General features: G+C 39.1%; 1 protein-coding gene across 12 annotated transcripts in view; it reads left to right on the top strand.

Moving 5' to 3' along the window:
* The window catches only part of ADAM22 (ADAM metallopeptidase domain 22), a 136,668-nt gene that overhangs the window by 94,709 nt on the left and 17,791 nt on the right, over positions 1–24,168 (top strand). For 2 of the 12 annotated variants that reach the window (XM_051802547.1, XM_051802546.1), the window contains exons 15-30: positions 263–362; positions 4,142–4,213; positions 4,729–4,821; positions 6,888–6,968; positions 7,196–7,246; positions 7,516–7,579; positions 8,114–8,219; positions 9,304–9,420; positions 10,122–10,290; positions 11,232–11,340; positions 12,312–12,402; positions 13,729–13,746; positions 16,601–16,795; positions 19,610–19,710; positions 20,277–20,343; positions 23,138–23,248. In XM_051802547.1, coding sequence (XP_051658507.1) covers positions 263–362; positions 4,142–4,213; positions 4,729–4,821; positions 6,888–6,968; positions 7,196–7,246; positions 7,516–7,579; positions 8,114–8,219; positions 9,304–9,420; positions 10,122–10,290; positions 11,232–11,340; positions 12,312–12,402; positions 13,729–13,746; positions 16,601–16,795; positions 19,610–19,710; positions 20,277–20,343; positions 23,138–23,248 — 1,545 coding nt within the window. The remainder of the gene's footprint in view (positions 1–262; positions 363–4,141; positions 4,214–4,728; positions 4,822–6,887; positions 6,969–7,195; positions 7,247–7,515; positions 7,580–8,113; positions 8,220–9,303; positions 9,421–10,121; positions 10,291–11,231; positions 11,341–12,311; positions 12,403–13,728; positions 13,747–16,600; positions 16,796–19,609; positions 19,711–20,276; positions 20,344–23,137; positions 23,249–24,168) is intronic. The other 10 variants (XM_051802550.1, XM_051802549.1, XM_051802548.1 and 7 more) reach the window with 7 other exon arrangements.

Below are 24,168 nucleotides of genomic sequence, written 5' to 3'. Positions count from 1 at the left end.
TTGTGATCTTTGACTTGTAAAAGTTTAGTGAAATGTTCTGAACCTCTCACTTTCCATGAGCTCTATGTCATTGTTGAAATTTCCTTGTCATTTACTGAAAAGATTTCCAATTAGATAGACTTACAAAGAGTCACTTTGATTCCGAACAGCATGCTTTTATACTTTTTCTAAACTATAATGTCATATTTCTCCTATTTTGAAAAAAGAAAATACAGTGTAAAAAGCACTAGAGAAAGTAATCCTACTACTTTATTTCTGTCAGGTACTATCTTCCAAGCAAGTTCTCTGAGTGTGATATTGAAGAGTATCATGAATTTTTAAACAATGGAGGTGGTGCCTGCCTTTTCAATAAACCAACCAAAGTAAGCATTACCTTATTATTGAGTATTATTTCTATTCTATTCCTAATTTAGATGAAACCAAGAAAAATGAAAATTATAATGTTGGGAAAAAAACTGTAATTTTTATATTTCTGGTTTTTTGCTTAGTTCTAACTATTCTGGCAACATATGGGTCTAAGTAGATTATTTTAGTTCATAGTAGTTTGGAAATTATATTTAAATACATCTTTAATAAAGTGGTTTCATGTCCAACAGAGTTCCCAGAGCCTTTGATCTAGAACCATCCCTCATGCAGTTTATTCTGAATATTGTAAATACAATACATTTTTGTATTATATATTTGTATGATATTATTGTATTGTATTATGTTATATATTACAACTGACTGTATTTACTGAGGTTTCAAGTGTCTCGGTAAACTTTTGCACAACTTGTTTTCTAATTTGCATTAAATGTCTTTTGGTACAAATCTCTGGAGGCTGAAGTAGGATCATTTTTATTTCACATCTGTCCCAAGATAAAGACATGACTTCTGTAGCCTCTGCAGGGGGTGCCTTGCCCTACCACCAGACATTTAAGGCAGGTAAATACAAAGCAAGACTAAAGAAACTCCAGCCAAGATGCAAGGGCTTCTGCAGTGGAGGATTTGCAGCAGTGTTTCAGTATGTTCCTGCTCTGTTTACTGAAGCACATGTTAAAATGTAAAGCAAGCAGAATAATGGTCTTGGCTCTTTTCTGTATATAATTAATGTTAGCCTCTGCTTAATGACTGTCTTTCAACAAGCAGAGGAAAGAGGCTAAGGCAGAAAGACAGTCCAGTGTGGAAAAAAGACTTGATAACTGAGATGGTCACAGATGTAAAAGAGAAGAAAGCCAGTTCAGGAGTGATGCATGTTCCTTCTGGTGCACCTGAGAAAAAGTGCATCTTCTGACAACCAGTTTCCATAAATGTTAGAGAGGGGAAGAGAAGGCATCAGATCTGGACAAGCTGAGACTGCTTTTCTCCTAAAGGTCTATTCATGGAATAATGTATTATTAAAAATGGAGAGAAAGCACTGTAATTCATTAATAAGATGTAAGATTTCTAATTTAGAATGCAGATGCATTTTAAAAGTTTGTTAAGGGTGAAGAGAAATACTGGTGGTTTTATTTCTTTGCTGAGTTAATTGTTTACATAGTGTAATGTGTCTTACTTGATCTCGAGCACAAGTCCTATGAGGAGAGGCTGAGGAAGCTGGGGTTGTTTAGACTGCAGAAGAGGAGGCTCAGGGGAGACCTCATCACTCTCTACAACTACCTGAAAGGAGGTTGTAGCCAGATGAGGGTTGGTCTCTTCTCCCAGGCAACCAGCAGCAGGACAAGAGTGGATGATCTTAAGCTGTACCAGGGGAGGTTTAGGTTGGATATTAGGAAGAAATTTTTTACAGAGAAAGTAATCAGACATTGGAATGGTCTGCCCAGGGAGGTGGTGAATTCACCATCCCTGGAGGTTTTTAAGGAGAGACTGGATGTGGCACTTAGTGCCATGGTCTGGTAACCATGGTGGTGTTGGATCAAGGGTTGGACTTGATGATCTTGGAGGTCTTTTCTAAGCCGGTTAATCTGTGATTCTGTGATTCTATGATTCTGTGATCTTCTTTTAGTGATTTTGTTTACACATCTGTCATTTGAAAAAAAACCAATTACCCTGCTCCAATTTAGTTTGGCATATTTACAATTTGTTTCTAATGGCATGCAGAAATGTGGAAGTTAGATGTGGAAGCCATGGTGATTCAGACTCTTTTATATATTGTGATTGAGTTTGTTTAAAGGTATTGTCAATGGATGTCTGTCTAATTCACAAAGCTGTCAAAGATGTGTTTCCTAGCAAGGACGGTGAAACACAAACTTACTTTTACTTTTCAGGAATTATGAGATAAAGGAAAGTTGATTTGACAAGGTGCAGTGTTTGACAATGCTCCACTGTTAGATCAGCTATGATCCCGAAAATTACATCAGTGGCTGCTGAAGCAGATTGAACATATGTGCTTTTCAAATGAATGGATGAATAATATAAATTTGGGGAAAAGTTACACAATTTGCTTTTAATGTGTTTTTTTTTCTCTTCAATTTCATATTTAGCTGTCCCTGTGTACTGTAGCAAATTGGCCCAATATTTTCACAGAATCACAGATTATGCCTAGTTGGAAAGATCATCGAGTCCAACCCTTAGCCCTGCACAGGACCATCCTCAAGAGTTACACTATATGTCTGAGAGTATCATCCAAGCACTTCCTGAACTCTGTCAGACTTGGTGCTCTGACCACTTCCCTGGGGAGTCTGTTCCAGTGCCCAACCACCCTCTGGGTGAAGAACCTCTTTCTAATATCCAACTGAAACTTCGCTTGACACAACTCCAGGCCATTCCCTCAGGTCCTGTGACTGGTCACCACAGAGAAGAAAGAGATCAGTGCCGGGCCTTCCTCTTCCCCTCACGAGGAAGTTGTAACTGCAATGAGGTCTCCCCTCAGTCTCCTCCAGACTGAACAGACCAAGTGACCTCAGCCACTCCTTATATGGCTTCCCCTCAAGGCCTTTTCAAGGCAGGATGCTCTGTTACTGCCATCTCCTTGTCTCTGTTTTGCAGCCCACCTATACATAAGGAAGAAGTTAAGATGTCTGGAAAAATACATAGGAAACAGGCAGTTTTTACAACTCCTTAGTAACTCTAAAAGATAATTGCTTGCATACATTTTGTGTTAAATTCTACATATGCATTTCATGCTGCAGTCAAATTTCCATTTCAATAGGGGGATCTAATAATAGCACATCAGCCTGTGTCAGGCTGTGGTTTGTGGCACAGTGAAATGCGCGGGGTGATGCTCCATCCTGTGGACTACTGACAGAGAGGCAGCAGGTGGAGAGAAATGCACTCTACACCATGAATGATGTACTTGTGCAGATGGCACAAGAGAACTTAGAGGACAATCTGCAAAATTTTAATCTTGTGATACATTTATATGCCTTCTCATTTATTTTCTTTTAGAAGAATTATGTGTTGTAATTTTAGAAAAACAGAAACAATGAAACTGGAAAGAACAGAATATAAGTGTCTAAGTGTTCATTAGAAGAGAGTATAGCACACAAGTATACAGATTTAGATATTTTAAGTTACGGTTCAGTGGGAAGACTGAAAGGAAAGGGAGGAAGTCTCACCAGCTATACTTCCTCATCTCCCTTATGTGATACACGCTTATAGAAAACTGCTGAAAGTTCCCAACCGTGGTAGAGGAAAAGGGAAAGAAAAATCCAGCTACAACAAAAACTGACAAAGAAACCCAACTGCTTGACTTTCCATGCATTTCTAAGCCACATACTACCAAAGGAGAAATTTTTATGGGTTTTCCTTCTGAACTTACAGTGCAGGCTTTAACCTCTGATCCCTCATCCCTTGAATTTCAGAACAACAGCAATTGCAACCACTGTGAAGATAATGAAAGCATCATATTGTTTTAATTTTCTTCCTTTATTGTCACATTTTTTGGTTTTCATTGTAACTTCTGCTCAAACTGAATTTCCTGCAAAACTGACAGTTATGCATGGAAGTTACCATGTGACTGGGCAGTATTGCTGAACTAATTTAAAGCAGTGTTCATTCTTTGTACACCTCAGTTGTGTTCTCTTAGTCTGTTTCAGACTGGATACTGTTTTTCAGTTAATAAATTTAGAGTGCTAGGTAAAAAACCATGTTGCACAGAGTAAATATGACAATGATTCCCTTAGGAGAGACATGCCCTTTGATTTCTGCATTTGCCCTGCAGCTTCTGGATCCTCCAGAATGTGGCAATGGCTTTGTGGAAGATGGAGAAGAATGTGACTGTGGGACAATAGCAGTAAGTACAATGCACTTTAAGTGAGTAACTAGATTCTCCAAGGCTTGGTGCTGCCCGTTGCTGCCATTAAGTGGGGGAAGACAAGCAATGCGAAGGTCCTGTGCCAAAGAATTCATAATTTCTTACATTTTCCATCATGTTTAACAGAATGTGGTCCAGCTTTTTTATTTTATCACCACATAAATTCTGAAGAGTAATAGTAATACCTGCCTGTGCAGAATCAGGCCTTCAAAGATGTTAAAGAAAGTATTTTGCTAGTTGGGAACACGACTCTGTCAGTGCTAAAATGTCAGTATTTAATGATTGACAATATGAAGTTAGAAAAATTATTTTCTATATTGCATAGGAAACAGCAGTTTCACACCCCACAAGTGCATGCCTTTTTCTTCTTCCAGGTGCCTAAAAACCTGATTAGAAATCCGTTCAGGTAGCATGCTAAGATGAGAAGTAATAAGAGAGCTTGGGGCTCATGTGCTTTTCCCATGTATTCTGTTATAAGTGTATGTGTTCCTCAGGAGTGTGCCAGTGAAGGAGGAGAGTGCTGCAACACTTGCACCCTGACAGCGGGCTCCCAGTGCAGCAACGGGCTTTGCTGTCGGAAGTGCCGGGTAAGGGCAGTGACCTTCACTGCAGCATCCTGGTGGGAATGCATCCGGGTGGCTGCAGGTACCACATCCCTTCCAGACCTTGTGATTACTCTTCTGAAAGCTTACCTTTTAAAATTGGCTGAAATCTGGTTGGTCTGGGGCTATACTCTGTCTTTTAGGCTTGGCTTCTTGGGGCAGGGACTGTCATCAAATGCAGAGGTAAATTAAATCCTTCCAGTTTCAGAGAAGTTTTAATCAGGTTGAAGTTCATGAGATTTCATTAGATGTCCCTGTGCCATTCGCAGTGTCATACGTGCTGCTCGGGATTTGCCCCATGAGACTGAATGGGAAAATTGTACCAGAGAGGGTCTGAGAAAAGGATAGAGTAGCAAAACCAAAAGCACATCTAGCAGAATTGTTCAGAAGGATTTGTCTAAAAGACACATGACTTCAGTTTCAGTTTGGTCTGCCTGTGTCTCCTTATGTTTGGACTGACTGAAATCCCATTGAGTAAAGAGAACCAAGCCCTATGTAAACTGTACGGTGTTCTTCCTGATACATCAGTAAATAGTAAAAGAAGGTTTAACCAGATCTTGGCTGTAAGGGAGCCCAGCTAAATATGACTTCAGATAGTTGTTTATACTCATTTAGTAATAATGATAATTAGTATTAATGTAATTAAAACTCTGATGTACTATGTGTGATATTTTTATCTTTGTGCGCATTTGATGGTTTCATTTCCTTGGGAGGATCATTAGTAATAACTGTGGACCACATTCTCGACTTTTTGCTCATCCTAATGGTAAAAAAAGAAAAAGCACAGATTATGCTGGAACAGATCACATTTCCCTTAGCACATTCCTTTTTTTAATGTAATATAAAAAAAAGAAATCAGCAGATTGCTAGTGTGGGTGAATTTTGTTCAAGAATCCAAGTCACATAGGCAGTACCTTAAAGACTATCAGAACAAAACTAAGCTTCTGTATTTTTTGCAAAGAACACAAGGTTTTATCTACATACAGAGTGGCAAGGGTGAGCAAATGAACAGAAAAGTAGAATTTTGCAGAACAGGTATCCCCAGGAGGTGCTAATCAGGACAACTCAAAAGACCATATATAACAATTCCCAAACTCGGAGTTACCTTCCCCTGTAATACCCTGCCTGAAAGCAGGATTGAAGGATGGATTGAAAGCACAACATGGTGAGTGTACATCCTAGCATCCTGTAATGTCTCTGACAAAATTCCTGTCTGCATTTTTCCAAAGACTGGTAGGAAAAGGAAGCTGAAGGCTTGGAAAGCACCCTAGTCTAACTCTTCCACTGATTGTGCCTGTTGGCACCAGTTGTGGAGTTAGCAGTTTTCCCCACCAAAATGTGTGTGCATGCAGATCCAAAAAAAAGGAAAACTCAGTGCTGCAAAATGTACTGGGTATCACAGGGTTAAGAAAACTTTCAGGAAAAAATAAGGCATCTGTAGTATGTCCATGACCAGAAGCACTAACAATTTCCACAAATGGGATGTCTTCCTGCTTTTCCAGGTCTTGAGACTTAGCCCATTGTTAAATATCTGGTCACTTGGAAAATTGTGTCAAACTGTACAGAATTCAGTACATTTAGTAATAGTTTCCATTCTGCAACAACAGTGGGGGATTATGATAACCAAAGTGTTCAGCCATGGAGCTCTGTGGTGTTCTTCACCCCTAGAGAGAGGATCAGGATCACTCTTTTTATGTTGTAAAGAAGACTAAAATAGTCATAGAACGGCACAATGACCTGGTCAGGATAATGCTGTAAAACACTGTGGTATTGGTTTGACAAATCCCAGGTGTTCTGTGTTCCAGGAGAGCACTTCTCCTGCTTGGTCCCCCAGTTGATGCACTTGGGAGGGAGTGCCTCAGAGAGTGGTATCACTTGCATGAGTAAAAGGCTTGAGTGGTGCAGCAATCACACCACAGAAAGTGTTTGCACTTCAGTCAGCACATGAATATTTCCCATTTTTTATTTTAGATAAAGCTATAAGGAAGTATTGCATTTGAGGCAAGATATGGAGAAATGAAGACACTAATTTTCTGTCCTTTTTTTTCCAGTTTGAACCTAAGGGAGTTTTGTGTCGAGAAGCGGTGAATGATTGTGATATTGCAGAGAACTGCACAGGAAATTCTAGTCAGGTGATTTTTGTGTCTTCTATCCAAAGACTAAAAATCCCACATGTAGTGTCGCAATCACAATGAATGTTACTGTTTTGTATAGTAAGGTAAATAAAAATTGTGTTAAACCTGTTGATACTGAAGAAACCAGCATGATACTGAAATAATTTTTCATATTACTTTTGTTGTATACTTTACTTTCATGCTTGTCTGATCTATGATCTATTACTTATTTTATATTTCTATAGTGTTCTCCTAATATTCATAAAATGGATGGATATTCATGTGATAACAAACAGGTAATTAGCACTTAGTTTGTTTTACATTCTTTCTGCTGTTGTAAATTGCTTTTTATAGATTTTTTTTTAAGATCTTTGGAGGTCACCTGGGACAGTTCTGCTAACATTCATGAGTTTTGGGTGCTTGTCACATTTTCAATGAAAAAAAGATAGAATCACATATTAGCTCCCTCAGTAGAAAGCATGTGACAAATCTGTATAGTAAAAAATACATATTTTGGAAAATCAAGTGATTTGAAACCTGTTCTGTATTTTTTCTTTCTTTCTAGGGTATTTGTTTTGGAGGAAGATGTAAAACCAGGGACCGGCAATGTAAATATATCTGGGGTGAAAGTGAGTGAATGTTATTGTTTCTACAGTGGTTGTAATTCTTGTGGCTTGAAAGATTATTTTAGCTAAAAAATTATGGAGGAGACATATTGAGAACCGTTGAAGATATCTAGAACTATATGTCCCTCCGACTCTTTCCCCTTCATTTTGTCTTTCCATCCTCTTTTCCAGCTCTTTCTCCAGTGTTTGTTAGCCTACTGGTGTTTACTCTAAAGTCTGAGGTTTAAGTTCTCATTAATAATCACCTAGGGAGCCTATACTCTTTAATTTAGGCTCATTAGGCTCCATTAGGGTTCATTAATTAATTTCAGTGTCTTCTGGACATTTTTGACCAAGAACCCCTCATCAATCTGAACAAAATCTAAAATCTTTTTTAATTCAGAAGAACATTGTGCAGTTTCATGGGCCCCCTGCAGGTCATGGTACTTCAGTTCACAAATGGGGAAGCCCTGCTTTCTTGATTGTGCATTCCCATTTCCTGTGACCTGGCTTTTCAAAGTCATCATCATCTTAGAAGAGGTTTGTTTCTGTTTTTAGAAGTGACAGCTGCTGACAGGTACTGCTATGAGAAGCTGAATATTGAAGGAACTGAGAAAGGAAACTGTGGAAGAGACAAGGAGTCTTGGATACAGTGCAATAAACAGTAAGTTGATCCATTTAGAAAACAACTGGCATGAGTTTTTTGATCCCTGATCCATTTCTTTAGCTGGTATGAAGAGGCTCAAAAAGCCTCTGTGTGGATCAGAATTCTCCTGGCCGCCTTCTGCAGACCTTTGTGCAAGAAATCGTGGAGGAAGCAGAGTGTCGAGAAGAGATGATCTCTGACAAGAGAGCACCATCTGAGCTTGGGAAAACTTGGACCAAAAGTGGCCCTAGTACTCTTGGTGAGGCTTAGCAGTGAGGGGGAGAGTAGCCTGTGGTCTCACGTCTTGGTGTGGTATCTTTTTATGCTGTGCCATTGCATTGCTGAGTTGCATTCACTTTTCATTGTACTGTAACTTTTCAAATATTTTCCTGCAAGTTGTTACCTAAACCATTGTTTCACATTCTGTATTTATGCAGTTGATTATTTCTGCCTATTTCTGAACCTTTCACCAGTCCTTATAAAACTGTTTTTTTCAGATTTCTCCATTCTGTCAGTGCCATTTGAATTCTAGTTCTGCCTACTGGTAAACTGATGTCTTTTTCCACCTTTCTGTGCAGATTTGATAACCTTACTTCTGTTCCATTACAAATTCATAAGTAAAAAATATTCAGTAATATGTGAGATGCCAGACCCTACTATTCTGACAGTGCAAAAGTCTCCACACATGAGAAGTAAAGTTGCTTCAGCAGTTGAATTCAACTTCATGTCTGCAGTTCCCTTACATATGTGTCATATGAGAGTTTATTTAAAACCAGTATCTACTGTTGCTCCTCTGTGGACAAGTTACTGTATTTTGATAGGTTATTAAATCAGTTTGATGTGATTTGTTCTTGACAACTTCCTCCTTGTTATTACTCAGAACATTTTTGATAATACGTTATAAAATATAGATTTTTCCCAGTCTAAGCTCAAGGAGGAAAATTTTCTTGGGAATCACATTATTTATGGGAGTTATTGTCAGTGGGAGAAAAAAGGAATAACAAATATGTAACCAAGAAAGTGAAGGAAACCTTGTATTTTTTATTATTCATTTTAATTGAATTTTATTTTTTATGAGTATCTTTTTATTCTTTCAATGTAGAGATGTACTTTGTGGATACCTTTTGTGCTCCAATATATCCAGTGTGCCCAGACTTGGAGAACTTGATGGTGAAATCACAACATCCATCTTGCACTTTGGAAGAGTCTACAATTGCAGGTATTTGGAAATCCTGAAAACAGAACAATGGATTTCCATCTTGCATTGAAAAGCTGCTTTATCATTCCTTAGTGCAGAAAAACTATTTCCATCAAGTTTTTTTTCCTGTTAGCACATAACCATTATTCCATTTCAACCTTTGTTAAGCTTCAGGAAATAAACTGCATTGTGGGGTGTGCAACTGTTTTGCAGTCCCCTCTGTTCAGTGGTTAATTTTGCCTGTAGAGACGTAATGCTCTTCTCAGGCCCCTTGATTTTACATTCTTTAGTATTTGTAAAAGTACTTAATGTACCCAAAATACTTAGACATATGCCTGCACTGCCAAAGCTAACTGGCAGCTTAATTTGTTGCTATATGTTTGATGAATCCCAATTATAGACATGGTATGTTTTCATAGTTTCGTAGAACTGTAAGATGAAATAAAGTCCTAAACAAGTAAACTCAGTGTTTTATGTAACTCTAGCTCTTTCACAAGAAAAATGGTCTTTGTTTTCATTACATTTGTTTGATGTAGATATACTATGTTTTACTTTGTTTCACGTTAGAGCCAGTGAGATAACTAAGCCAATACTTAGTCTTACTGGTCCTGTGTGTAGTATAATGCAGATAGAAATAAAGGCAGCAGCCCAGAACCCAGTTTCTCAAGTAGACCCATCTAATCACAGCACAAGTCTCCAAGATCCTCTTGGTTGTCTTGCAGTGGTGGCCATGTGAAGCTCGATGAGGAGACGGACCTGGGATACGTAGAGAACGGGACACCGTGTGGGCCCAACATGGTGTGCCTTGACCATCGCTGCCTCCCCACTGAGGCCTTCAACTTCAGCACCTGCCCAGGCACTACAGACAGCCAGATTTGCTCAGGACATGGTGTATGTTCTTGCACTCTTTAATCCCTTTTACTGTTTTTGCTGAGTACCTGGCACTGTGCAGTGTACTAGCCTGTACAGACTTTTCAGGAAGCCAGCAGTATGACTCTAGAAGTCTTTATGCCAGAGAAGTTTTTCAAAAGGAAAAGGAAAGGAGGTACCTAAGTGAACCTAATTCATTCCTGTCAAGGCATCTTAAGCAATGTGTATGTATGTAAGTATGTACTAGTTTTACAAAAATTTTATCAATCAATTTTTTTGCTATCACTTTTGCTAACTTGATTGATATTTCTTCTGGCAATGTAGTGGAGAATAAATACAAAGGTTTTATACATTGAGAAACTTGGTTCTCTGTTTTTCCAGATGTTCTTTTTAGTTACCTCCTTATTGTGTCAACAGCCAAGATAGTTCATAAGGTTGTTGGATTTTGTTGGCTGAGAGTTACTTTACTCGGAGGAGGGGGCAGTGAACCGGCTTTTGGCTAGTGGCAGCTTCTCTGCTTGGTACACAGCCTGTGGCTTTGCTATGGCCCTGGCAAGTCCCCATGTCCCTGACAGTTTGAAACAGTGTCCAAGTCCCTATGACCGAGATGAGATTAAAGGCATTGTTCTCATGTCTTTTGTCTTGTATACTGTATTAAAACTCCCTTTTTAATCTGAAATCAACCACTTCATCATATTTTGTAAAAAAAAGTCTTGAGATCAGAGTCTCCAAAAGCAATTATAAATGCATTAAAAGATATTAATGTACTTTATACATATTACTTCTATTTATATAAAATGTAATAGTACATTTAATGCATTTATATCTAATACATAAGTTTTTTTGTAAAATTTTGCAGGCAGTCAAAATCAGTGCTTTATCACTGTACCTATACTTAAGGTATTAATTACGGGAATGGATTAATTTTCTGATTTTTTTCTGAGCTACACTTTTGGCTGCAGGTTTGTAGCAATGAAATAAAGTGCGTCTGTGACCGATTCTGGGGAGGAGACGACTGCAGTTCTCGCATCAAAGATGTTCTCTTTTTTGATAAAGATGCCATCAATAAAGGTATGTTGTTATAACTTTTACCAATAACTGAAAAATCTTGGATTTGAGGAATGTTCATTAACCAAAACTAGGTCTCCTACTCTTTCAGTTAGCATACGACATGCTGCACCATTAGAAGCCTTGTTCCTCTCCCTTCCTCCCACAGCAGAAGCACTCAGTGTCTGTAAATGAGGCCTCAGACCTGGGTTTGGATGTGCATGGTGCTGCTCACAAGCACTCAGTACACCTTTTGGAGCTGGTACCAGTGTGTGCGGCTCTACCTTGCCTGTCCCAGACATCTGAGGGGCCTTATTACATGTATTAGTGGATCAGGACAAGCAGAAAAGTTACTGGGGCTTTTCATATCCAGAGGGAAAGGTCATGTTACTTACATGATTGCTTTTTATTTGTAGTGTAAATTTCATATTACATGACCAGTATGCAGCATGTTGGCACACAAATTTTTGACTTTCACATTTTTGGGGTGAAAGTTTTTATTCCGCTTTAGGTTTGCCTACAAGAGAAGGTTATACTGTGGAAAAAAGAGCATGTAAATGTTTGGCATTATAAATCCTTGTAGGGGGGACAGTTTACCATCTTTCAGAATATCTCTTTTGGTTAATTTACTCAGCTATAGAAGAGATTTGAACAAAACCAAACAGTCACTTTTATTGCAACTTAAGCATGTATTTGCCAGGCAGTTTGTAAGGATGTAAGCCACAGCAGTTTGATATTGATAACATTGTATTGACATACCTGACATGACTGTCCCATGTAGCAAGTGTTCAGTTAAGGGATTAGACACAGAGATCAAAGCTTGATTTACAGGTGATCTTTTATGTCCATGCTATACTTCAAGATTATATTACTGCTTACAATTAATCAGCCTAGTGCAAGTTGTTCAAGCAGGTTTTTGAAAGATGGTGCATTTACTGGTTTTGTGTATTCTTCTCCTTAAACACTATATTTTTTCCTCTTTCTTGTGTTTCCAGGTGTGGTTAGCACAAATATAATAATAGGGGCTATTGCTGGCACCATTTTAGTATTGGCTCTCGTTTTAGGAATAACTGGTTGGGGTTACAAGTAAGTAAGTTTTGTTTTTCTTAATACAGTTAAGAAATGTGCGGATTTCATCTGGTAGCCAATTATGTTATGAAAATAACACTCTAAAAAATCCTACTTCAATAACATTTCTACAGGGACATTCTTATAGTCCTAACATTTTTCAAGCACTTCTTACATTTGTATGTGATTTTGGAGAGCTTGATCCAGGTTTGAAATTCATTCCTCATTTCAGTTTGGTTTTTTTTTCTTTTATTTTTTTTTCTTTGGTAAACGATCAGATTATGATTTTACTGTATCTGACAAAGGAAATACAAAGAATACAGTCTGATTCAATTATCGATTTTTCCTCATAATGAAGTAAATTTAACAAGATTAGCCTTCAGTTAGTCAGTAAAGCATTTAACCATATGCTTCCTTAAACAGATGTTTAATTTAGTCAGCTTAAGCTGAAATTAATTCAGGCACATTTTTTGGTCAGAAAAATCTGTAATTTGCAAATAAGGTGAAAGTTCTTGCCTGGTGTAGAACTGTCAGTGCTCACTGAGAGGCCAAATCGATAACAGTAGCCTGAGTGGTCTTTTTCATTTTTCCTTCTTTTATGGATTTCTTCTAAAAATAGAGGGATTTATGGTTCTTTGCTTGTAATAAAAAAAGATTCAAGGTACTGACTTCATCATCTGTTTGGGTGAGACTGGCTCTTGAGGTCCGTCCTCCCTGGGTCCTTGGTGTGCTTGGAGGGCAGGGCAGGTTCAGCTGCAGACAGTGCTACAGCTGGGACATGGCCCCAGAGGTTTGGCATAACAAACTGTCACATCCCCTGCTGATCTGTTAGACTGAGGTAGGGCTGAGGGCAGCTCAGAAATATGTAAGGAAACAAGCATTTGGAAAAAAGCATGAAGATTAGGATTGTAGAAAGGTAGGTTATACTGTCTTTGTATATCACTCTCAGTTTCTGACAGCATTTGAAAATCTGGACTTCTCTTTTCTGTAAAAGTCCAAAAGTTAAGGGCTCATTTTGAGATCACATCTAGCCAATGAGATTAGTATTGGAGGTGGAGGGCAAGAGTGCACCTTTCACTAGCAACTTCACGATAAATAGACTTAAATCCATCATGAACTGTACCTCCAATTCAGCACTGACTTTGGCCATCATCATGATTTTCCTAAGTTATTCTGATTTAGTATGTTTGTAAGTATGTTTATTTGTGAAGTGTTTTTGTAGAAATATTTTGAACTAAAATTTCATTCTGTATACATTGCTCTTCTTTTTACATTTTTTTTATCTTACTGACCTGCATACTAATAACTCATTCTTCCTTCTTTCTCTTCTCTTTGTATGGAAAGAAACTACAGAAGACAGAGGTATGTGATAAAAGTAATGGAATGTATCTTAGAAAGCTCTGAAAATAGCTTTTCTCTTGTTCATTTATGCTATAAAGAAAATATAGTGATGAATTATCATATTTTAAATAATATTTCCTTGAATATATGAAAGTGGTATTCTATTAATAAATTGCTTGAAATCCTGATTTCACTGGACTCAGTAGCAAAAATAATTTTTACTTCTGCAATAGACTATTTTATTTAGTAAAACAGGAGAATATTTCCAATAAGAGACTGAAAATTGGCTATTAGAGATGAAAGTATTCTTGGGAGGCTAAGAATTGAATAATTAATATTAGCATGATGTTCAGGAGCCTTTTGAGACAAATTCATTATTGGAGCTTCTCTGCAGTTAAAAATACAATGCAGTTAACTTGCTGTGTGAATGAAGAGCCCATTCTTTCCCGTCACCCTGTTCGGTTGATGTTGTAGCTAAAGCATGGTACTGTCCTCAGCACAGGGCTGAGCTTTCATCATTTCAAGCTTGTGCCAAAACCCAAACTGCTCCAAGTGACTTGTGTTTGGCCCCTAGAAGACCACCTCCCTTTGATCAGTCATCTGCCTGGCAGATGGGTCTTTGGGGAAGGAGTTGGCTCCCTCCTCTCCCAGTCCACCAAAGATAAGAGGGTTTCTCAAATTCCCCTGTTTTCTGCCTGTACCATTGCCTCCTGGTCCAAGCTGCTGCTTTATTTGTTGCTGCTACCCGTTGTGCTTGCTCTCCATTTCTCCTTGTGTAGCACTTTCTCTGCTAGACTCAAAATACTCGTGAAAGCAGAAAAGCACTGCCAAGTGCTGGTTGTGTGCTACAAGGTCAGATTGGTGAAAGGTACAGTAACAAGAAAAGGGCAAAGCTATTGAAATCAAGCCTTATGCAGATGTTGGTGGGTAGGAAATGCCACCCGGCACTAGGATGGCAGAATTTAAGGGTTTGGTGCTGCTTAGCGGTGTGTGATATATCTCTTAGTGCAGACTAACATGGCCATCAGGTCACTACTGTGGGTGTTTCAGTATTGGCTGACGACAGAACAGAGACCACCCCATGCATGTTTGCCTTCGAATATTAGAGAACTTAACTTTTTCGGATATCCATATCTCCAGAAATTAGTTTATGGCCAGAGAGCTGTGAGTATGCAGTCAGTCTGCAGCTGTGTCTGTGGGAATGGGCAGAGTGGAAACTGGTATAAACTGAGGCTTCTGAAGGTAATGGAGGGCTCGGTTGCTTTAAAGATGATGGAGATATTTAGTAACTAAATCTCCTTCATGCTGAAAATGAAGTTCTCTAGGCTGACTTCTAAATAAAATAATTTTGGAATTTTGGATGAGTGCAAGGAGTGCTCCATAAATGGAAAAAAAAGACATCCACCAGATTGTCCAGGCTGTCCCTTTTTTTTTTTAAATTATTTACGATTACTCCTTAAATGAAGATGAAAACAAGCTATTATTATATTTTTGGGCATTGCATAAGGGATGATACGTGGTAGCACTGAGCAACTGAAGCAAGTAAACTGAAAGTAGCAAGAAGAGCCAATTAGCAAGGATTCTGCCAGCTGGGATAGTGTGGCTGTAAAGGGCACAGCTACATGGGAGAAGTTATTTCTGATGGAGTAGCAAGAGAGCAGTTTGCTAGAGGAACCCTGGGGAGCAGAGCTGCCCACACTGAGTCGACTCTGAACACACGCATGTATTAGCTGAAAAATGGGATGAGAAATGAAGCTTGAAAGGTGTTACAAGATGGAGTGTGGAAGTACTGCATTATACTAATGATTTATGTGCCATGTAGTTATATACTTTAAATATTTTAGTAGCATTAGAAATTCAGATATTCCGTGAAGAGATCCCAGTTCAGATCTGTAGTTGGACGCAATCTGAATGTAAATCAACCCAATAAATGTGCATCTTAATAGGGGCAGACTGAAACAAAAAGGCCTTGGAGAGTACAAGGCTGAATAGATGCTTAAGTTGATGATGCAATGAAATAGCCAACTTTCAGAGTAGCTACTTGTACTTGGGAGGATTTTTCAACCTGATGGAACTATAACTGGAATATTTGTATGGCAGGTTTTTTCGGCTGGTGATGAATTCACCATCTACAAAAACGTTGTATAACTTGATTAGAACTTTCTAATCCATAGATAGTTTTATGCACCATAATGGAGCCTCTTGTACTGGAAAAGAATAGCCTATTATCAGATATGTGTGACATTATTTTTGTGTGTCTTGGCAGATTGAGTCTACTGTGGTAATCAGGAGTAGGTGAGAATCTCTGACACTGGTGTTAGTTCCCCTGCACAAGAAATCAGTTAAAAAAACTGGAGATTTTTATCCTCCTGAGGTTTAAACAACTCAACAGGTTGCTATTCTTGAATTCAATAATCATCACAAAAGTTAAATGGAAAGCATCTATCTCGGAAGGAAAAAAGCATTCACTTTTCCTGAATTCCTTTTTGATGCAGGCATGTATTCAGCTCAGGCTCTGTACTGGTGCTGCACCTGGGGGTGTTTTTTGCGACCGGCGTGATGAGCCATTTGAAATGTCTGAACTGGTTATCCAGTGTCTCAATAAACACAAACTGTTCACTTTGAAAGTTGTGATCAGGGTTTACCTGTGAAATTCTCCTTGTTTTCGCTTACCAAAACCACATAACCACTTAACAGAAGCGTGTGGGAGTTTTCTCTCAGATGGTTGAATTATGTATTAGTAGCCTTATTATGTGTGATTAACGGGTTTCCTCGCTATCCTTACCTCTTTCTTTTAAACTAATGTTCATGCATGTTTGTGTGCGTGCTAGTTCCTGTCATGTTTTCTGACTCTACAATGTTTATTATACTTTAGACAAATACCCCAGGGAGATTATGTAAAAAAGCCGGGAGAGGCCGACTCTTTTTATAGCGACATGCCTCCTGGAGTCAGCACAAACTCTGCATCTAGTTCTAAGAAGAGGTCTGCTTTTCTGTCGCATTTTCAGATTTCTACCTGTTCCATCACCCATTATTCCATTAGTCAGAACATTTCATTGTTTTGCAGCAGGTTTGATTCTTTCTTCTTTCTTTGTGGAATGTTTGAAAAAGCATCCTTTTTGCTTTGATTACTGATTTTTCTCCTATATCCTAAGCTACTAATTATTATGATTAGGCTAGAATAAAAATGTTTTGCACTGTAAACAAACTTTGGTTTAATCAAATTTTCATCATCTTCCTGCTTGAGAATTGTTTTCAAGTAGACTGTAAAAATAATTGCTGGCTGAAAAAAAAATTAAATAAAAAATCCACAACTTTTCAAATCATGGTCATGTAATCAAAGGAAAGGAACACTGTCTTGCTTCAGTAACGGTTATAAACATAAAATGTTAAATATAAATGTTATTTTTATATCTTTATTTGTCAGTGTCATTAATTCACTGTGTTGACCTAGACTTCTGCTGTCTCTTATTAAAGATGATAGTGCTTGCATTTTATTCCACTTACTAGACTAGTATACTAAATGGTCACCAAGCATTATCTTAGAAAATAATTCTACAAAGACTTTCTGTAGTTTTCAGTTTGCTATCATGAGAGAATTAGATTTTGTCCTTGATCCGATTTCACTAATTCTGTTATTGTTCCAGGTGATTAAAACCCCCAACATTTTAAAATGGAAAATTCATTGAAAAGCATTGAGAGTCATTGGTATTTGCTAAGGTCATGGTGCTTACCATCCCTCTGCAGTTAGAGATTCTTTAATTATGAAAATCTCCAGCTAGCACTGTAAAACAGTTTGTGAGAAGCACTGTGTCCTAGGAGGGATTGACCGTCCTGAACTACTTCATAGGAAAACTGCAATTCTCAATTCTTGTCTCACTAAGCAGTCTATAACTGTGCAGTTCATGAAACCGTTTTCTATGCTGTTATTTCAATGAAAGTAAAGAGAAATGTATGGAAGGGACACATTTGCTATTTTGGCGTAGCTGCTTGATTCTATTGCAACTTCATTCAGTTTGTTCTAATGAATATGTTATTAGGAAAACTTTAGTAGTGATTAATTAATGATTTCTGATTTTTAAATTCATTTTTTTAGATGTGTGGGTGGATACATTATTGTTTTTTTCAGGAAGCAAACATTAATCTTAAATGATTCAGTGTTTGTGTTGGAGAATTTTTTTTTGTTTGGATGAAATTTTGCAAAAAGTCTTGGGAAAGCAAATTTTCATAGCTTTGTGTATTAGGTTCAAATACCAGTTAAGAAAAAAATTCTTTTTAAATGAATGTAATTTAATCTGTTTCTTCTTTCATTCAGTATCTGTGTTTCTTTTCATACTTCATTTATTTCATATGTCTCTGTTTATTATTTGTTCCAAAAAGCTAATGGATTCTAAGGTCTGTCTGTACTAGAGAGTTTTGTTGTTCCCCACCACCAGTTCAGGTATGTTGTGCCACTGTCAAGTCTGGAAAAGTAAGTCTGACAAATATTCCATTAACATTGTGATACAACTGACATAGTCCTTCCATTTTAATGCCCAGAGTGCTATTTCCTACCTTCTGAGCTGATTTTGATTTGCTCTGTGTGCTGGTATGGATGGCATCTCCTGGGAGATGTTAGAGTAGCTGGGCCATTGGGTGCCTGGACTTCTCCGTGCTGGAAAGCACTTTGAAATATTATTTGGATTCAGAGGGTTTTCAAGGATTAAGACATAACTTTATGATAACTCTTGCTGTTATGAAAGAGCAAACACCAAAACCAGTATATAGCAAGATATTCCTGAACCTGAAAATAGACTGTGAGGGGGAGAAAATGTTTAAAAATCTGTCAGTGGATCTGTTGGTTCTCAGACCTTTCATGCTATAATTAAGTTTCAATTAATGAAACCCTGAGTGTACTTCACTGTGGCTGTGATTAGCCTGTTTTTTTGGAAACTGAAGAGCATCTCTCAGATGCCTGCCCTCCAAGGAAAACAGAGATTGAAAAATGCAAGAGTATCCAGACTTAAAAACTGCATAAAGAGGTCCTTTAAGCAAAACTTCTGTGTAATAAGTAAGCCATCTACTATGAATTTTTCAACTTCCTCTTCTCTTTTGGAAATAATTGTAGATCTCATGGCAAACAGCTGAGCAGCAACTCTAGTTCAACAAGAGGGAGCCTGTTGCAAAACCACACAGGTTGGACATCACCAACACACATCTCTGGCTCTTAGAGGGAATACAAGAGGAAAGAAAAACCTCAGTTTGCACCAAGCACCTCGATATAAAGACAAAAATAGTCTTTGAGTTTAGCATTAGAAGAATACACTGCAGCAATTGACTAATAAAATATTATAAAAATTCAAAATTATCAAAAATGAGGCAGAGTTACCTCTCCCCTGGCACTACCAGCTCTGGGTGGGAAGATACTTATCACGGACTCCTGAGCCCCTGAGACTGATAGCAGTGGGGTGAGGTAAGCTGTCCAGGCTTTCCTGCAGCAGGACAAGGAGGGAGTGAGCAGGCTGCAGGTGGGATGTGCTTGGCTGCAAGATAAAAAAACCTTGAGGTGAGCAGAGTTGGAAGAGCATTTTCCAGCTAGGAACTGGGGCAGAACTGCAAATCCAAAGGAAATTTGGTGCATGCTGGTGTTTGTGCATTCCACAGACAACAAGTGAGAAAGCACTGCTGAAACCTGACTCTTGAACATGGGCACACCGGACCACTGCAGAGACAACTGCAAAGTGTAACTGCAGGGTTTAATCAGAAATCCTGGAGGCTCTGCTAGTGCAGACAGACCTTAGGCTGTGTTTTGTCACTAGCCTCGGGAATGTGACTGAACCACTGAGTTAACATGATGTGAGACAATACCCTTAACAATAACCGCATCTGAGCCCTCCTATTCCAGGTCAAATGGATTATCTCATTCCTGGAGTGAAAGGATCCCAGACACAAAACATATTTCAGACATTTGTGAAAATGGGAGGCCTAGGAGTAATTCTTGGCAAGGTAAGTGTGAACCACTGTGCTGACCACAGTGGAAACCAGCCTATGGACCATTGCTGCTCTGCTGGAAGTTTAGCTGATCTTACGACAGCAGCATGACTCCTTAAAATTGTGCTGATTGTTATTAACCTGGACTTAGGATTTAACAGCACCCTACACAAGTGCCTTTTTTTGCACAGTGCTTTGTCACATAGAAATGACATTTAATTTCTCCCACTCCTCCAGTATAAGCTAACATGAAGAAGAGAAGGAAGTCTATTCACTCTTGCCAGCTTCCGTGATTTTATCAGGCAGTGTTTAGTGTTTTTCTTGAAGTGTAGTGATTTTGTCAAATGAAAGTTGAAATTAAGGAGTTTTTTGCTCTGCACAGTTGCGGCAAAAAGTAGAGAAAGCTCACCTAAGAGTCTGAGGTAAATCAAGAGGGACTGACCTGTGACATTTAAATGGTTAAAGCTATTGAGGTAACAACTCTTTTGCTATGGATGCAAAAAGAATATACAGTTTGGCATGGGATGCAGGTGAGTTTCAAGTTGTTTTACTGTCTGTCTTTATCCTTTGATTTCTTTCAGGTAATATAGGAGGAAACAGAAAGAAAGTCAGAGGCAAAAGATTTAGGCCACGGTCTAATTCAACTGAGTAAGTCTGAACTTACAAAAGCAAAGCCAAAAAGTACAGTTTTCATATTTGTGTTTTGTAGATGGAGATTAAGAGTACTGAAAAGTAGACAGTTGCATTTTGCTCTGTGGCCCATTCTTATTGCTGACTGCTAATCTGGTAAATGGTTTGGCTAATGTATTTTGACATCTTTTTATTTATTCTTTAAAAATTAACTATGAATTTTCTTTTTTATGTAGGCTTCCTCACAGTCGTTCCTATAGCAATTCCCAGTGATGGTGGCAGCCTGCACCATCACTGCAGGCTTTTGTCTACAGTAAACTGCCATTGCTGAGTGTATCCTGGTTCAATACTGAGTTTCTGATAACCTATTTCCTACCCTTTTCTTCACCTTGGGTTGGGCCATTGCAGAGTTAGAGATGTGTATCTCTGTGCACCTTCCTGGAGGTTTTAGGAGAGGCATCTGTCTTCTTTGAGAGTAGCTTGAAGTTTGTCCTTGTAAGCCTGAAACAGCCAGTCTGGAGCAAGCCCTGCAATAAGTGGGTAATTAAAGTCCTTACCAAGCGACTGACCCCCAAGCTTTTCCATTATGGCTTAGAGCTGCTTGCTTATTGATTTATTGGTTACATTAACTGAAGAGCCCATGTGTGCAGTGGTCCCCAAAAGGAAAGAGCCTTTCTAATGTACTTAAGCCTGTTGGTTCAGGCCCCTTTTGTGAATGAATGGTGAATGGCTGGAAGCATAATCTCTGGGCTTGGCAAGTCCTGGCCTGCTCTTACGGCACTTACACCACATAGGAGTGGCCCCTTCTTTGACCATGTTGGCAATGACACTGTCCTTCCCCATGTCTTGAGTACTAACTTTGCACCTCTATGGGCAAATGGGCTTGATACCAACCCTGCTGGAAACTAATAATGCTAACTTCTCTCTGGGCCCCACTTTCTCTGGTTTGAGGAGCTTGAGTTTGTTCTGAAACTTTTCTTTCACCTACAGTGCACTGTCTTGAGGTGAGTAGGTTCAGAAAGGTTCGTAGAGAAGACCCTGTGTTACAAGATACAGAAATAATACTTTGATGCATATTGCAATTATAACATTGCATGGTTGAAATGGCAACATGGAACCAGAAATTTTAGCCCTTGGAGGAGTTTATCTATCAAGAGTCCTGTGCTCTTGGTCTTTGTGCTGATAAACTCTTTCTGAAATATTATTTTGCTTGTTTTCTTTTCTCCTTGCATGAGACAGTTTGATAAAACGAAAATTAGTCTGACCAAACTGCCAAGAACACAAATGAGATATGCTCTGAGAACTTTGGAGCACTAAATAAGTGGGCAGACAGAGATATTGTGAGTTGAAAATATTTTGCCGTGTAAATTTTTTTCTCTTTTAAAGGTGCCCTTGATTTTCCACCTAATTCTCTGTTTTCCTTTTTGATGCTTGTTATGGTCCCTCAGCCCAGCAGCAGCCCTTTTGCTAGAGAGAGGAGGCTTGTACTTCCCAATGACCATGCAGCAGCCTGTTGGGGATGAAGTACAATGTGTGTGTTCCTGGGAGAGACCTGCCAGGCAGGAAAACACTCTTTCTCCTGATGGGGTCTATCCTGGACTGCACTCACATGGCTTGTCCGAGTCTCCTTGGCAGACCTGTCACCACTCAGAGAGAGAGCTCCCACTGAATGATCCACATGCTGTGCCAGTTCAGTAGGAAATGGAGAGAGCTGCCAAGGGCACAAGGTGGCTCTGGTTAGAGGGGTAGCTTCCTGTGCAGAGAAAATTGACTGAAAATGATATAACTGTGGCCAGCATTTACTCATTTAAGGAAAAAAAAAGCAATGCCAGCTGCTTTGAGGATGCCTCAGAATACATGGAGGCTTTTCCCAGACATATGTACCTTCCTACCTTCTTTGGGAAATATAGAATAATACTGAAATCTGTTCTGAAGCAGTACTTGGTAAGTCCACCTGTGGGGCCCCTAGAAGTCCAATGAAGCATACTTGCTGAATGGAAGAAAAGGGATAACAGTGTCGGTCTCCTGTTATTAGTAGAGTGTAGTTAACCAGTAGAAAATTGGATTCATTTGTGCCATACCTTCTGCAGAATTCAGTTTCTTTTTTTTAGCAGGTGCCCACTAGTGCAGTTGCCTGCAAAAATATTTGGTGTATGCATAAGTCTGCAATAACTGCACATATTGTACACAGAGGTTTTTTTTTATATAGCCAAACATTAAAGAGATGTGTCATTAATCACAGAAGCAAAATTTCTTAAACACTGAGAAGGGTTTGAGGTCTGCAGCCCTCACAAGCAGCACTGGTGGGAGGTTTGCAAGCATTTTGGGCAGCTCCTGAAAAAGGTACAGCTCACAAGTTTGCATCACCCTTGGACTAACATACATGAACAAGGCTTATGCTAAGTGTAGAACTCAGTGGAGACTACTAAAGGTATTTTGGGGCATTTTTAATTGTTTCTAGATGTTTTAAAATAAAATTAATGTTCTTTACTAAAGGCAGATGGTTCATTACACATGGAAGGAATGCCAACAGGCCAAATGCTTTTTCAGAAACATGGTTGATGAAGCAGCCTGATAAAAGAGTTCTCTACTAAAATCAATTAGAATTGTTCAGGAATTATAATGAGAGTTTTCTGAATAAGTTGATAGTTTAATTGGGAGCTTGTGTTAAAACAGGTTCCAGGGAACAGATAGCGATTCAGACCTTTGTTAATTTGCACGGCTTTTCCTATAAGCATTTGTCTTCCTCGTTGTTATAACTGATACGAACATCTTTGGTTTAGACTTTCTATTATATATTGTCTTTTTGCAGCCGGGTAACCCATGCATCTGAGCCTGGGCTTTCTCTCGCCCACCAAACCCCTGCCCAAGGCATAAGCTCAGGGGGTTCTGACCACCCCCAAACAGGGAGTCTGGATCACAGGTCAGTCTCACCCACCCCTGCATTCTGGGCTGCCATTTTATCCCGTGAAAAGTCCCTTCCCTCAGTATACAATAGTTTCACTGTGGCAAAACACCGTGACTGCTTGGAGGTGCTCCTGCTGATGCAGCGCTAGCTAACCTTCCTCCTCACCGGCCTGAGGAGTACGAGTACTCTTGAGCCCAGGTCTTTTGCCTTGTTGCATGTTGCGCTACAAGCCAAACTGAGCTGTCCGTCTAGCTGTAGGCTTATGTGTAAGGGCACCTTGTTTTAAAGCAGAATTTCTCACTGAAAGGAAATGCAGATTCTGTCCATTGCTAATGAACATGTGGCTGGAAAGATCAGCCTGAGAGCTTTCTAATGGTATCATGTAGTGGTCTGCAGTAACTCGAGTTTAACCTTTCTGTAACAGATGGATTGAGGTGGTGAATGGTGGTCTGTAATACACGCAGACCCAGGAAACCCTGCAACACGGTTGTGCAACAATTGCATGCTTTGATACCACATTACACTTTGTTTTCTAATACAGGAAGCCAGATTGGGAGTGTTTCATGGTTACCAAAAGACCCTTTCAAATGAAAAACTTGAAGTCAAAAGTATTGCAGCAAGTACAAGAAAATGTGCAATTGAAGTCAAAGCAGAAGTTCATTAGTTCTTGGCGATGCTGGCATCGGCCTGTTGCTTTGATTGTGGCTCATCTGTTTTGCTGCGCTACCACTTTTGACATTTCCTTTCTCTTAAGATCCCAAGCTGGAAAGCATAAAGCACTCCCGATTCCTGATAAATAAGCGAGCTGAGGAAGCTACTTAGAAGCACTTGTGGCTGAGGGCGAGTACTTTCTGAGAGCTGTGGCTGTGCTTGCGCAGGGCGGGGAGGAGATGTTCCAGAGCAAAAAAGGAGCAAAAGAAGTTGAAAAAGTGCTG

The sequence above is a fragment of the Manacus candei genome, unplaced genomic scaffold, assembly GCF_025592945.1.
Source record: "Manacus candei isolate 608988 ecotype Guabito, Panama unplaced genomic scaffold, ASM2559294v1 h1tg000056l, whole genome shotgun sequence".
Classification (NCBI taxonomy): domain Eukaryota; kingdom Metazoa; phylum Chordata; class Aves; order Passeriformes; family Pipridae; genus Manacus; species Manacus candei.
The sequence above is the reverse complement of the archived record's forward strand: the minus strand, read 5'-3'. Positions and strand labels throughout refer to the sequence as shown.